Below are 16,476 nucleotides of genomic sequence, written 5' to 3'. Positions count from 1 at the left end.
CAGCCACATTGTTCACAAATGTCATAATGTAAAGTAGGTTTTACACATTATGAAAATTAGTGTAAATTGGAGTGAGTGGGGCTAAAATAGGTTTAAAAATAGGTCATTAAATATTAAAGTGCTGCTCAATTCATAAAGACAGAACTGTCATAACTGAAATTGTAGTAATGTGGTTCCCACTTTAAGTAGAAAAGCCGTAGTTAGACAAATATTATACACCTGCTAATATTGGGCTGATATTTGGGTTGAAGGGGAATGAAGGGACTTTGAAACTACTGGGTTTTTTTTACAATAACACAATTCACACAGAAGGCACTGTGTATAGCAGCTTTAACAAGTGGCAAGTTGAAGGACAACCAGTGTTGCAGGTGGTCCTCTAGGGAGAGAACTAGATGGCAAAGGAAAGAACATAGACATACTTCTACACCCTAATGTGGATTCATCCTCTTACCTAACTGCCAAGATAACACTTGCAATTGCTATATCTTACTTATAAGGCCCATGAAAATGTGTCAGCCACTACATTTTCAGAAGCCTATGTGCAAAATTTCTATTTCTGCACAATGAGGGTCCATCTTATAAGTCTTTGGTTCTGGTTTAACATTCAAGATAAAATCACTTGAGGGCTATGATCAGTAAACCAACATAAATTTCAAACTTCTGCAGGGGTAACAAACCACCATTATCGTCCTAACCGTTCCACGGAAGACGCCATCACCACAACCCTCCATCTGGCCCTCACACACCTGGACTGCAAAGACTCCTACGTTCGAATGCTGTTCATAGATTTCAGTTCAGCATTCAACACAATCATCCCTCAGCAGCTGATTAAGAAGCTGAGTCTCCTGGGCCTGAACACCTCTCTCTGCAACTGGATCCTGGATTTCCTGACTGGGAGACCTCAGTCAGTCCGGATCGGGAGCAGTATCTCCAGCAACACCACACTGAGCACTGGAGCGCCTCAGGGCTGTGTGCTCAGTCCATTGCTGTTCACTCTGCTGACTCACGACTGTGCAGCAATGGACAGCTCCAACCACATCGTCAAGTTCGCTGATGACACGACCGTGGTGGGTCTCATCAGCAAGAACGACGAGTCAGCATACAGAGAGGAGGTGCAACATCTAACAGCCTGGTGCAGAGCCAACAACCTCTCCCTGAACGTCGACAAGACCAAAGAGATGGTTGTTGACTTCAGGAGAGCACAGTGTGACCATTTTCCGCTGTCCATCGATGGCTCCTCTGTGGAGATCGTCAAGAGCATCAAATTACTTGGTGTCCATCTGGCGGAGAACTTCACCTGGTCACTCAACACCAGCTCCATCACCAAGAAAGCCCAGCAGCGCCTCTACTTCCTGAGGAGGCTGAGTAAAGCCCATCTCCCTCCCCCCATCCTGTCTGTGTTCTACAGAGGGACCATCGAGAGCGTCCTGAGCAGCTGCATCACTGCCTGGTTTGGGAACTGCACCGTCTCAGATCGCAAGACCCTTCAGCGGATAGTGAGGACAGCTGAGAAGATCATCGGAGTCTCTCTCCCCTCTATCACAGACATTTACACCGCACGCTGCATCCACAAAGCCATCAGCATTGTGGCTGACCCCACACACCCCTCACACACACTCTTCACCCTCCTGCCATCTGGAAAGAGGTACCGGAGCATTCGGGCCCTCACAACCAGACTGTGTAACAGTTTCTTTCCTCAAGCCATTAGGCTCCTCAACACCCGGGACTGAACTGTTCTACACTCTCACACACACTCTCACTCAGGACTGAACTGTTCTACACTCTCACACACACTCTCACTCAGGACTGAACTGTTCTACACTCTCACACACACTCTCACTCAGGACTGAACTGTTCTACACTCTCTCACACACACACACTCTCACTCAGGACTGAACTGTATACTAACTCTCTGTCTCTCACACACAGATACACACACTCTCTCTTGACTGTGTGGACACAAACACACACACATAATTTATACTGTTCATTACTTACTGCACTACCTCTACCTGTCATCCGCTGCTATAGTTATACTTATGTTTATTCTCTTTGCACTACCTCAACTGCTGCTGTGTATTTTTGCACAATATTTTTGCACAATACTTTTTTTCTACATCATTTCACTTTATCTATTTTATTTCACTTACATTCCAGTACACGTTCTTTTATTTCCTTTCAGCGCTAAGTGTCCTGTGTTCTTTTGTGTTGTCTTTATTGTATTTATTGTCTTTTTTGCACTGTCTTGTCTATGCTCTGTTTGCACCTAGCTGCACACTGTGCACTTTACGTGGTTAAGACAAACCTCTGTCCTAGCTCTGTGGTGTTGTTTGTTGTTTTGTATTGTACTAGTAGTTGTATGTTTATGTAGCACCAGGTCCTGGAGAAACGTTGTTTCATTTCACTATGTACTGCGCCAGCTATATGTGGTTGAAATGACAATAAAAGCTTCTTGAATCTTGAACCAGGCTAAAGTCTCCTCCTCAACTGTGAATTACTTTACATTACATTTATCAAACTTGCAGGAGAAATAACATACTGGATGATCTATTCTTTCTGGAGCATAGACTCTCCACCAAGTGCACTAGCATCCTTAAAAGGTTTCAGAAAGAATGTGGTGCTAGTGCAGGGGTGTTACAAAGCAAAGCCTTGACACTATCAAATGCATGCTGGCAAGACTGTGTCCACACAAAAGACATGGAAGCACTAAGTAGTCATGTAAGAAAAGACACCATGGGTGAAAAAGTCTTACAGAACCAGCAGTAGTACACAAGCATCCAAAGGAAATGTTTCATCTCATGTCTGGTGGAAGGAATTTGGAAATTCTTATTGACCTGGACCTTATCTTTCACAGGACACCCCTGCCCTTGCCCTAATTGTTTATGAAGATATTGCTATTGCAGCATTTACTTTCTCTGAAAGACTGTGCACAAGGACTCCAGATGACTGGGCCAGTCCAAAGAATAAACCACAATGTCATCAAGGTAAGTAATGTAATTAGTTACATCAGTCTCTGAAAAGTAGAGGGAGCATTTTTTGAAGCCGGATGGCACTACTGTATATTGCAGGACATTATCTGGTGTAACAAATGCTGAAATCTCTGAAGCACAGGGAGTTGGCAATGGAACCTGCCAAAAGTCCTTAAGGCAGTCCAGTTTAAGAACTGTGAAGAGCCAACATTATCAGTATAATAGTCTATCCTTGGCAAAGTGAAACAATTAGAAATTGTAACTGCTTTCAACCATCAGTAGGCATTACAGAACCTAAATGTGGATTTAGATTTAGGACAAGTAATAGCCAAGGACTTGAGCTATGTTTAGCTAAGCCATGTACCAACGTCAACGTCTTTCTTCTTAGCGGTTCTTTTTGCCATATTAGCTTGATATGCTTGTTGTTTCATTGGCTTATTTACGGTTACCTCTACATCATGCTATAGAAGATTTATTTGAGAGGGAACATCACCAAATAAGGAAGGGAAATCGTGCAACAAACCAGAAATGCCCTTCTTTTTTTCCTCTGACAAATTAGATGACAGTGAGGATAAGTCTGATAGCAAGTCAGACTGTGACAATCTAGCACACAACTGAGGTATACTCTAGATTTCTGGTTCATCTGACCCATTAGCCACCGCAAGGTATGTTACTGCAGTAATCACCCAAACAGGAGAACATTCATGAGGGGGAGATGCAACCGTTTCAGCTGTAAGGTAATACACATGATAAGCCTTCAACATGTCGATGTTTCAAAGGTGGATCAATTTGATGACAGACCTTAAATGAGGTCAAAGCTTTTGAATAAACTTGTTAGCTTCTTGATTAAACTATACTACTTTAGAAAGCCCAAAACTTGAGAAGAATGCAATCAGACATTTGACTAGAACTGGTGCTGTGATCTAAAGTAGTGGAATTGCCCCAGGGAAATTAGTTGGTGTACATTAGTGTTAACAAGTATTGGTTTCTAGATTTTGTCTAGTAGAGGAGCTGCACCATCAACTAAAACATGTCCAAATGGCTCTCCTAGCTTTGGGATAGGATATACTGGAGCAGATGGAATGGTCTGTTTAGGTATAAACATGGAATGATCAGCAATATTTAGTGACATCTTCCTGTAGAGCAAGGTCAGAAGAATTGCTTGAGGAAGCAAGTATACATTTTACTAATACTCAAATATCCAGCCCAAAGAGTCCTGTGAGTAAGACAATCAGTTGCAAATTTCTTTCCACCACATCAATACTAGGAGACCATTTATGCATCAAAACTCCATTGTCTAGCTTTTTTTAATGTTGCATTAAAAATAGACATTTCTTCAGAATAGAATCAGATTGCTGAGCTTTATTCTTACTCATGAGCAACACAAATTTAACTAACTAACTGTATTTGGATTTGTGAGTATTTGCGAGTTTTTTGGTCCTTTTTATGTACATCCTTTAAAGGTTAATTTAATGTTTGTGATTTTTTTTTTATCATTAATATGTTATTTCTATTAAAGATCTTATCTAAACATTTATCATAAAGCTTTTTTTTTTATTGTTTAAATATTTAATATATTGCCAATCAGACATTTTGCAGTTTTGGTATGATCTTTAAAATATTTCTGACACAAATAATTGTTGACTGTTTAAACCAACAAAAAACCTCCTTTGTCTACTTCTCACAACCAATATTATAAACAAGCACACAATTAACTTTTATGGCTACTTTAAGATTATGATCCTTTTTTTTTTTTTTATTTCTACTCTTACTTTAGTTGCTCTTAATTTGCTCTTCACCTAATGCAGGCCATATGTAGAACGAGGTCAAAAAAGGTGCAAAAACCTAAAACGCACCTTATTTGCATGAATTTAAATCTATGCTCTACATTCCCAGTAGAAGCCTTGAGTGATTTATGTGCAGAGTCACATGAAATGATGCATGAAGCATAAAAATGCCACATTTTCTGCCACAGCATCTTTTTTGACAAAGCATTCACAAGGCATTGACCAAATCTCTAAATTACAACTCAATGACTTAAAGAAGTATCTTTTAGTCACTAAACATAAATGACATACGCTAGACACTGAGCATTGCTGACATGCTGTTGACACTAGTTTGACAAATGCTATGCAGCTGATGGCAGTTTTAGGCAAAATTAGGCTTGCATAGTCTTGTTTCTTTTAATTCTGTGTTACTGTTGCTGAAAGAAATGAGTCTTCGTCTTTCGGCTTATCCCTTCAGGGGTCGCCACAGCGAATCATCTCTCTCCACCTATCCCTATCTTCTGCATCCTCAACACTTACACCCACTAGCTTCATATCCTCATTTATTACACCCATATACCTCCTCTTTGGCCTTCCTCTTTGCAGCTCCATGTCCAACATTCTCCTACCAATATACTCACTCTCCCTCCTCTGGACATCTCCAAACCATCTTAACCTGGCCTCCCTAACTTTGTCCCCCAAACGTCCAACATGAGCTGTCCCTCTGATGTACTCGTTCCTAATCCTGTCCAACCTTGTCACTCCCAAAGAGAACCTCAACATCATGCTACCTCCAGCTCTGACTTCTGTCTCTGTCTCAGGGACACTGTTTCAAAACCATACAGAAAGCTGAAAGAAATAAAGTGTGATAAAGTGTTATTTACCTTCACATGATGTTTTATAATGATGTTTTATGTAATTATACTTCATCTATTCATTTGATTTTTAGTAAAACTTGGTGTTGAATTTTGGACAACAGCTTTAAAGGTAGTCTATTTAAGTCTGCTGTGTTCATATAATATTAGAATTTGTTGGTAAGTAATCTGGAAAGGTTATTAAAATGTGATTTATTTATTCCAAATGAAAAGACTAAACCAATAAAAACATGTCTCCCAAATGACCAAACATCATTAAAAATTAGTTTTTGTCTTTTGTTTTGACAAAATGGTCTGTGATGATTTCTTTTTTTTTTTTTCAGAACATGATACAGATTTCATATATTATGGCTCTGTAGGTGAAGCTATAAGGTCCAAAATGCAATCTTGTTGAGAGTTTCGAGTGTAAGAAACAACACACAAAAAAAGGTTTTCCATTAAACGACTTATTTTTTTTAGAGATATGCTTTTTTCCTAAGAGTATTGTCACTATAGCTATCACCCTGTGAATAACGCCACCGCAAACATTGCTTATGACCTCAGAACATCCTTCTTTTACAGTATGTAAAATAACTTGAAAGCTTCGTACCAATGTTTTTGATAATTATTAAGAGAGGCCAAAAATCATAGGACTAGGTTGCGTAAGTAGGTTTTGCATATTATGCAAATTAGCAAAAAACATCTAATTGGGCAAAATTAGAGCTAAACCTCAGTATTCATTGGAAAAAAGAAAAAAAGAAATGTTCATAGGACTTACTTGGTTTATGTCTCTAGGATTTACCGTTTGGTAATGTTTTGTTTAAATGAAGAAGAAGACGAAGAAGAAGAAGAAGAAGAAGAAGAAGAAGAAGAAGAAGAAGAAGAAGAAGAAGAAGAAGAAGGAGAAGAAGAAGAAGGAAATATCCCCAGAATTAAGATCGTATGGCATTAAACAAAATTGCTACTCATTTATTCCATGTATCAAATTATCACAAGATAAAAGCAGCAGAACCTGCTATAGAGTGAATTACTGTAGTGACTAGTGATTAACTGTGCATTCAAAAGGTGTAAAAAATGTTTATATTACTGAATAAAAGTAAATAAACTTTCTTTCAGATTTAATGTGTGATCACTGTATGGGTCTGGGTCTAGCTTTGGTATCAGGTTTGCCAATAGAGACAAAACCAGATGTAGTCCCATGTGAAAATAATCAGTTTTAAGACACATGTAAATTACTTTAAATCACTTTGCGTATACGTGCTGAACGTGCTTCCATATGTTTTTGTCTCCCTCCTCCAACGAGACTTCAAGAAAATAAATAAATAAATAAATCCTTCACTGCTGCATTCTCCTCAGCTTTCTGCTTCCCAGTCATGCAGTATAGTTGCTCCCTTTCCTGTTTCATAATCCCAAGAGACTTTGCTGCTGTCACATTTGTTGACTAGGCATATTTCATAGTAGCCCTTACCTTCTGATTTTAGCCTGACCCTTGGAAAGTGGACAGAAAACAAACAGCCACAAGGCTCCTTCTGGGGCTTATGTTCCTGGTCTTGCAGTCATTAAACCGAAGATTAACTGCATTTCAGTCCGCAGTTCATCTTCAGTGGTGTTTAAATTTATGGTTTGTCAGTGATATCAGGTATCTGAGTTTTGTGCCTTATTCCATGTGGAGGTCCAGTGGGGAAACTTGTCCCTACTGAATCAGTCCATCTATTATAGCCCTTGTTTTGACAGCTGACAAAGCATTTTGCTAACATAAGCTGTGATATAGAGCTAGGCCTCTGCAAACCGTATTGGACAGAACTAATAATTCATCATTTTTGGACTTGAATCAGTCGACTTCTTTTGTCAGCCAAGCTAATGGGGCATATGTGGACCACAGGAAAGACACAATATGATGTCGCTCATTTTTATACTCATTTACGTACCTTACTTGCTTGGTCATTTATTGGTTGACATTTGTATTAAAAAACTACTTATCTTTTATTATGGAGCCAAATGTGCCTGTACTGATGTAGATTACACTTTACTGCCAGAAGTATGTGGACTTATATGCTTGTTGAACCTCCCATTATTTCCACTTCCACGTGGCTTTCCACTAGATGTTGGAGAGTGTCTGTGGGGATTTTCTCATTCAGCCACAAAAGCATTAGCGAGGTCAGATGTCAGGCAATGCACATGTCATTGTCATACTGGATTATGATTGGGCTCCTTAGGCCCAGTAAAGGGTATTACCTAATAACACAGCATTCAAATGCATTCTCTACTTAAACTTTGTGGCAACAGTTTGGGCAAGAACCACATACGGTTGTGACTGTCAAGTGTCCGCACACATATTTGCAAGATAGGAAGAAGTACAGAAATATTATTATTTGGAATATCTAAATGAATAATGGCTCGGAATTTGTGTGCTTGTTGTAGGCTAAATTAATCACTCCATCTTCTGGTCAAAGTGTATTACTACTTTTGTGCATTATTACACTGAAATTATCTGTTTATAATTATAGTATCTTATAATAATAAATATATTATATAATTTTTTTTCTCATAATTTGTGCTTCAAACCATATCATGGTTATAACACAAGAAGACCACACTAGGCTGGAATAAACTTTGTCTCTTTGGTGAAACTGCAAGTTTAAAAAGTAAAAAGTTTCCTTGGAAAACGTTTTTGTCCACACACAACCCAGACATTCACATTATACAATAAACATGTTATACTTTAAATATAAAAAGATATGTGCACTTTTGGATAAAACACAACTGAAAAAAACAACAAAAATGCATTTAACAAACAATGCTTGGGATGAACAAATGGATGGCAATTATTGTTGAGATGTGTTGACACGTTACACGTAGAAAAGTTTAACTGAAAGATTCTGGTCTTTTGGCCTATTGAAACACCCCAAATGTCATATTACGTTCTGTTCTCTGTGTTTAAATAGAAAATATTCTTAACAATCACAAGTGACACCACATGGATTGGCTGGGCTCTAAAATAATGCATTTGTGCATGCAGGTCATACTACATCTCCAGTGTGTTGCGTATTAGCTACAACCACGAGAAGATTAGGAGCAGCTTGGAAAATAAATGACCTGCATGCTGTTCAAAAGCATGTGGTTCAAGTCTTTTTGAGCAATTCACAAAGTACATTCTCTTAAAAGTAGTTTGACATTTTACCAAAGACAACATGAAAGCTGAAGTTATGGATGAAAATTGAGGAACTGGAGAATTTAGAAATTGAGATGTATGTGCTGTAAATTTTGGAAGACCAAATGGCTTACATATGATTTGAGATTTCTAGGCACCTAATTATACTTGTGAGGTGATTATAAATTCCATGTGGATCAGTTTTCCATGGTCAGTCCACATTTTCCTGTAGTTTCTGTACCATTATGTACAGAATACTGAGCACTTATTGGCATGTCTTTGTCTCTTTTTCCTCCTTCAGTCTTTTGGATGTGTCTCATCTCCCATATGTTGTGCTTTTTGTAGCGCTTGTTCTTCAGAATCCCCCGGGTTGAAAGAACTTTGATGTACAGCATCCATATGAAAACATCCAGTAAAAAAAAGATATGTGCTGGAATATTTTCTGGCTCAAAGTCCTTTACATGGTGCTGACTGTCTACCATCTCCTGGTGTTTGTAGTTTTGCAAAGTTACATTAATATATACTGAGCAAAGAAGGCATTTTGCGATCTGAAGTAAAAAAACAAAAAAAAAACAGATTCACTAACATATAAATTGACTAGCAAGGATCAGTCAGTGATCCAGCAGAAACAGCAACAGTCCTTTTTTTCAGTGGCCTGAACATACTTAAGGAATCGTTTCCTTTAGTCCTAAAAAACTGGAAAAGCGCTGTGTTGATTCCAGTATCTAGAACTGAAGACGCTCCTCTTTTTCCATTTTTGTCCGTTTCCTATTTCCACGCATGTATCTAAGTTTCTGTCAGATGTCCTTTGAGTGTTGTTAAAAAAGAAATCACAGTCATTGAGACTATAGTATCAAAGTGTGAAGGCTTATTATTTGGTTCTGTTGTTCTTGAAGGCATGGTGATGGTGTTTCTGGGGAGAACTGGCAGGCTCCTCTGCAGACCTTTTCCGATGACTACTATAAATTCTGATGGGTTGATACCTCTGGCTGTATCTTCTCTGGAAGTTGGAGGCTGGAAAAGAAATCAGGGAACATTTTAGATCACACTTCTTTAAAAAAGGTTAATAAGATCATTATTGGCATCATTGTATGGAATATGAAACAGAATCTTCTTTTTTTTGCACAGTTCAATTGCGTTTTTCCAACTATTACAAATAGTTAAATAAAACAAGGTTGTAGTGATTATTCATAATAAATCATGCCAACTAGCCCGCTCGAGTGTCACAACAGAAAATCCTTCACCCTATTATCAGGAGACTGCAAGCTCAGATCCTGAAAATGTCACAGCTATCCATGGCCAGGAGCCAAGGGAGCAAAATTTGCTGTGCTGACAGGGTGTGAAGGATGGCATACTCTCTCTCTCCTCTATCAATCAGAGTGATCCCAGCCAATAGTAATCATCTATGAGCTCATGTATGTGGAAAAGGGTGTGTTCTAATGCCCTCTGACTGCATATGTCTCAGTTTAGAGATCACTACCTTACAGATCACTTTAGGAGTTTGTAAATACGGTGTTACCCTATTTACACACATCTTGCACACTGCACTTTTATTATTATTACATTTAACACGCCTGGACATATGGTATATCACTTTCCCTTCTGCATTGTTTGCACATTCCGTTTGCATCATATCCTACTGATACAACATGTAAGATTATTGTATTTTATTCTTCCTATTGTTTTTATTTTTTCCATCTTATTTTTACATTTATGTTCATAAATTTAGTTCATTTATATGCACAGTCTAAGCAGGAGTAGGACTGTATCTATGTGTGTACGTGACAAATAGAATCTTGGGTTTCTCAGTAAGCATGTGTTAGCCTTTCTCCCCCCGTTTGGTGGCTGTCTTTAAAGAGATCTTTCATGTGATAAGGAAGCTGTGACTAGCAGAAGGGGACTGGCATGTGGCAGGAGAAAAAAAAGGATTAATCCAAAAAGCCAGCACTTTTTTTATTTTTTATTTTATTGACTAATCCATATATTTTAACATATCTCTCTCAGTCCTCACATGGTATCATCTTCAATGTGTTCTCCTTTCTATATGTATTCTTCTGTAAGGGTGAAAAAAGCCCAAAGAATGCTTTTTTGCTCCTTTTGTAAAGGCGCAATACACAAGAAGACTTACGATTCATGCAAGAAATTTTGGGCCGGTCCCAGGAGCCATCTCCTCGGCAGCGAATGGTGGGAAGGTGCCTCTGGATAAAGCCGTCCATACACTGGTATCTCACCAGGGAGTTGATTTCATAGTTGGGCCGCATCTGTCCAAAGGTACGAGCATTTGGCACCACAGGTGGCTGACTGCATGACACTGTTGATAGGAAAAACAGGAGGGAGAAAAACACCATTAACAATGCTGCAGAAGAGAATATAAAGCACTAATCTTTTCCCAAAATAAAGTGTAAACTCCTTCACGAATTGTCAATATGGTGATATTAAGTTAACTATTATAATATGCATAAAGATACATGCACCATAGAGACAATGATAAAAAAAAAAAAAAAAAAAAAATCAACAATATAATATATGGGAAACTTTTTTCCTTTGATTTCACTGTTTTTCTAATTGGAAACATATACAGTTGAGAGGAAAAGTTATCACACCCCATCATTTCTGGAATGCGGTTGCATCATGTAACAAGATTTTAATCCAAATCTGGAGTCAAAAAATCAAGAGATAATGTGGCCTGGCACTGGAAGACATTTGGCATGATAAAAAAGAGTAAGAGGACATAAATTTTAGCCCTCAGCAGTATATCACTGTATAAACTAAAAATCTGTGACCAAAAGTAAAACGTAGTGTTAGATAAATACCGATCATACTGAATTTCTATATCATGATAACACAATCCTCACCTGTGCCTTTCTTGCAGGTAAAGGTGAGGTGGTAGTTGCAGGGGACATCGTTCCACTGACCATCTTCATGCCAGATCATTACCACACAATCCTCTCCAGAAGAGAAGAAACTATCAGGCTGGTTGGGTCTCCAGTTCTCATATTGCTACAAAAAAAAAAGGTAAAGAGTATGAGTATTGTGAATCTAAATATCATAATTAGTGTAAGTTCTTATGATTATTTACATGTATTTATTACATTCATTTATTTTATTCTCTAAGGAATGCTGGCACTGTGCTCTTGTATAAAAAAAAGGGGAAAAAAATGAAGTGATATTTTGTTACTATTATGCTTAGACAGCAGCAATAAATGCCTCCCATTTTCCCACAGCAAATAGCGCTACTTGAGCTTGCTAAAGCAATGAAAATACATTTATCATATTAAAAAGCTTCATTTGCGTCCCATCATCCCATATTAGTGAACAAGTCAAGTGTACCGTTCTGAAAACACCATGGAGAGTAAAATGATTATCATTATAGCAGTCGAGAACCGTTTCATTCTTGCATCATTTGAATTATGTAGTAATACACTTAGACCCCATGCTGACTTATTCATCTCTCTTATGGTTCATTAGCTGACACAAGAGTATTAGCTAGAAGGTTATGAATGACTGATATAAACCTTCTGGGACACAAACAATAGGGCTATAAACCCTGTGGTAGTACTATGCATCAGAGACCACATGGTGGAGCTGTCTTCCTCCAAACTGTCACAACACAGCCGAAAACTAATTGAAACAATGTGTAATTGCAGACGCAGACCTCATTATTATCAGCGTAAAACAAGCACAATTGGAATTTCAGGAAATATGCAGTATTTCAGACACAATATTGGCAAAGATTAAATCAGGCTGGCAGTATAAATACGTTTAATGCAAATTTTAGGCAACAAGCTAAGGTTATTTAAGGTCCTGTACAGCACATAGACTCGTTAAGAGCCTGTCAATTTATCACCAATGTCAATTAGATTGATTCAATTAATATGAAATTAGGAAACAGGAAGTGGTTTAGTTTCCTATAGGACACTACTTCTTAGCAAAAGCAAGTATACAAACTATGTAAAGTGTCCACATGAGGGTGCTGTGCACCTCCTCACTGTATAATTAACCCAGATTTTATGGGAAATGCAAAAGAGAAATCTTGGTTTATTCAAGATCCAGCAAAGCTAATGTGGATTCTAAACTGATCACTAATCCCACAACCAGGTGGCTACAGTTACCAAAAGATAAACCACCCACAAAGCTACAAGCTACAAGATGATGAGTAGGATCATATGGTATTTCCTGGGACAGCTTTGGACTCTTAACCAGTTTCCTTTCTCTCATTATTCCACTCAAATAGCTCACTGTCCAAGAATGATGAAACTGACTGTGACTCTCTAAAGACTGGAATAATTCAAACCAGTAAGAGAAGAGATAGAGCAAAAAAGTCCACCTCTTCCAGGATAGTTATGCAATACATATCTGTAGTTATGCACTGTCATGCATGTTTCTGGGAAAATATTTCAAATGTATTCTTACAGCTTATGCTGGTCACTCGAAACTTCTCCACTTATCCAGCAATACTGTCCACATATGCAACAATAACAAACACTATGTAACTATAAGCACTATAATGGCTTTGGCTGAGCAGCTGAGTAATGTTTTTCTTTTGTGTGTTTCAGCTGAAGCATATGGAATGAGCTCCATCTGTGTGTGCACTTCTCACGTCTGCCATCTTTCAGCAACATTCTAGATTTCAACGCAGGCTGGACCAATTTGCCATGCGTCCTGTTATTACCTAGCTAGACCAAATCCACAGACTACCCACTGCTTCCTGCAGACATTTAGTAATGCCACAGTCAAACCCTTAGGACAAGCTTAATGACATCCTAATTCACACAAATAATCACATAGCCTATTCACTTCCCTTTCTGTTCTCATGTATCTGCAAGTAAAGCATACATGAGGACCACTCACAAAAATATGTATGTAGGAACAAACCAATAATTGCATACAAGCCCATCACAACACGCATTTACAGTGCCCTTGGGCTGTGTCCTTCACTTAGCTAGTCCCAGGTGCTGCCCATCTGTATGGCTGGTTCTTCTGTATATCCTGAGGAAAGTTGGTACCTGTCCACACCTGTCAGCTTACACCCCCTGCTCCATTCACAGGTTTATTTTAATCTCTCTGGGAGGGAATCGTTTATACAGATGAGAACGCTGCTTATCTCCTTCCCCTAAGGCTTTCTTTCTTTCCCCCCTCAAGAATACATGCTGTATCTTTGAAGTGATAGTCCAATCAGCAACAAACGACCCAAACCAGTAATTATCCACTTTCCTGTCCGCTACAAGAATACCACTGAAAGCAATAAACGTGGATCTTGCAACCCCTCTCCTTCACCCACCTCTGTACAAAGACATAATTTTAAAAAACAGGAATCTATCCCAAAATAAGTTATTGTGAGAACTAATTTTAGAACCAAATAATATGATGTCTACCATCTAAATTCTCCAAATGTATTTATTTAGTTTATCAAGATTGTTTTTGATTGAGTATATACTATATGCCCTCTGACCAGAGGAATTCATAAATTACAGTTAGCTCTCTTACCAAAGTATGGCCATCTGTCCACCGGAAATCAGTTTCAAACATCTTATCATTCAGTCCGATCCACTGGTAGTCATGGCCAAGGCCTGCCAGGAAAAAAAGAGCACAAGTTGTTTAATTCTTTTGCCGTATTAGGCATGCCTGGTCAGTCTTTAAAAATAAGGGAAATATTTATTAGCACATCTACACATCTCTCTTCCTGTTTCTCAGGCCTGAATTATCTATACCCCGCATCTTCTCTTTAGAAATCAGAATGTTCTTTCATGACTATGTTGTCAATCTATACCTTCTTAATTATGTAGACAAATATGTTCCCAGAATTTCTCATGTCTGGATATTTAAAGCCTTGCTGTACAAAAGATATGTGTATTTTTGAAAACTGGATAAATTGGAAATATAAATATATTGAAAATATATACATATGAAATTGTCATGGTTGACTTGGATGCATAATCCTTATTTATATTTTTTATTGATTATTCATAATATTTATATTACTAGTAGTATTATATATGGGTAATATTGATCAAATTTACTTACGGTTGATATACTGCTGTTCTTCATGGGACAGAATACTAGTAAGGTGACCACCCAGAAGACGACATTCACGCTCTGCTACATCCCAGGTGCGCCTGTAGGGGAAATACCTGTAGCAATGGCCCTGAAACTTATGCCATCCATTACTGCATATTTCTGTGTCTGCAAAAAGAAATGCAAAAAACATGCACCACAATTTAGACAGAAAGTATTGATTTATACGATTATTTGCTATCAAACTTATAAATCTTATATAAACTAACCGTGAGTAAACTGGTATTATAAATCTGACCAACATTTAGACCTTTATTGTTCTTCCTGGGGGCTTGTGACTTCATCTCTCTTTCATCCTTCTAGTACACTACACACCACTACACTAAATGAGATCTGTGAGAGCAAGTGAAGTACTTGTGTTTTAACTGCAGCTGGAAGAAATATCTGTTCCAAAGGGTCTATTCACCTAGATTACTGGATCATTTTGCTTAAAGATATGATTCACCACTGGAAAAAATTCTTAAACATCTTAACATTTTAAATGCTCAGGAGGCCACTTTGCCTGCTATCTTAGTGTACAACGTTTCTACAGAGACAGATGTTCCAAACATTGCACCAAGTGAGTCATGAATTTAAACTATGAACATGTCACTTAGTTTTTTTCACATTTGCAAATGAGCCATAGGCAATTAATCACTGTGGATGTTTCTGGACCAGCCCTGGGCTGCACTATTTCCTAACTTATTTGAAATGGCATAGATTTACCCTGGCAGAAACGCTAATGACCAGCAGTTAATCACTAAAATAGTCATTTAAGGAAAAAATGGTGAAGGAGAACTGCTGCAGTTTTAATTTGGCAATGCTTGTGATAATATACACAAGAATTTTTTTTTAGACATATCAAAGTGCTATCTAAAGGTGAAATCTAAAGGTGAAAATTGTTTGATAAACTAATGAACTACTATTACAAAGGGCATTTTAGACATTTGGGTTTATTGAGAAAAATCATAACTAGCCCCACTGATTCATCTATCTTGGCTTAAACTTGAGTTCATATCTGGGTAGGAAGAAGCCTAAGAATCATCAGCAGCTGTTTGTACTGTAAGCGTTTAGACACCCAAAATGAATCACCTCTGTATAACTCCAGCACCCAGGGTGTGTTACATGGACATTCAATATAACTATGTAACTGGAGCTCCAAACACAATGCAAATATATGTACTATTATTCTTCTCTATTATACCACTATGGCATTCTTTATTATGTACAGCTGAATATACCTTATGGAAATCTGAGCCTTCATAGAAGACTCCAGCAACTGCATGTTACAGTCATGTTTTCCTAAGTAAAATGTGAATCAACATTACCAGTGAATTATAGCCTTACCTTCCTCACAGAGAGCTCCTCTGTAGCTGGGTAGACATGAACAAGTAAACGTGCTGATCCCATCTACACAGGTACCCCCATTAAGACATGGGTTGGATTGGCATTCATCAATATCTAAAAGATGATTGAGCCAAGACTTATAAGTCATTCACTGAATAATGCATTACTATTTATTGTTTAAGTTAAAAAGTAAATTGCTGCATGTTCAACAATACCTATTTCACAACTGTCACCAGTGTATCCAGGTAGGCAGCTGCAAATCTGGACATTACCCCTTTTCAGACACGAGCCACCATTCATACATCCATTTTCAGAACATGAATGAAAACCTGTAA

At 38.0% G+C, this 16,476-nt stretch overlaps 1 protein-coding gene across 1 annotated transcript in view; it reads right to left on the bottom strand.

Annotated features, from left to right (window-relative positions):
• Window positions 1–8,298: 8,298 nt before the first annotated feature.
• vcana (versican a) overlaps window positions 8,299–16,476 on the bottom strand; it is a 28,164-nt gene continuing 19,986 nt past the window's right edge. The window contains exons 9-15 of the mRNA XM_058374966.1: window positions 16,357–16,470; window positions 16,142–16,255; window positions 14,765–14,923; window positions 14,228–14,310; window positions 11,596–11,740; window positions 10,869–11,051; window positions 8,299–9,754 (exon numbers count right to left, since the gene is read on the bottom strand). Of these exons, the coding sequence (XP_058230949.1) occupies window positions 9,612–9,754; window positions 10,869–11,051; window positions 11,596–11,740; window positions 14,228–14,310; window positions 14,765–14,923; window positions 16,142–16,255; window positions 16,357–16,470 (941 nt within the window). The 3' untranslated portion in view covers window positions 8,299–9,611. The remainder of the gene's footprint in view (window positions 9,755–10,868; window positions 11,052–11,595; window positions 11,741–14,227; window positions 14,311–14,764; window positions 14,924–16,141; window positions 16,256–16,356; window positions 16,471–16,476) is intronic.

This window comes from Hemibagrus wyckioides, linkage group LG22, assembly GCF_019097595.1.
Source record: "Hemibagrus wyckioides isolate EC202008001 linkage group LG22, SWU_Hwy_1.0, whole genome shotgun sequence".
Lineage (NCBI taxonomy): Eukaryota > Metazoa > Chordata > Actinopteri > Siluriformes > Bagridae > Hemibagrus > Hemibagrus wyckioides.
Note: the sequence above shows the minus strand (reverse complement) of the source record. Positions and strands in the feature narration are given on the sequence as shown.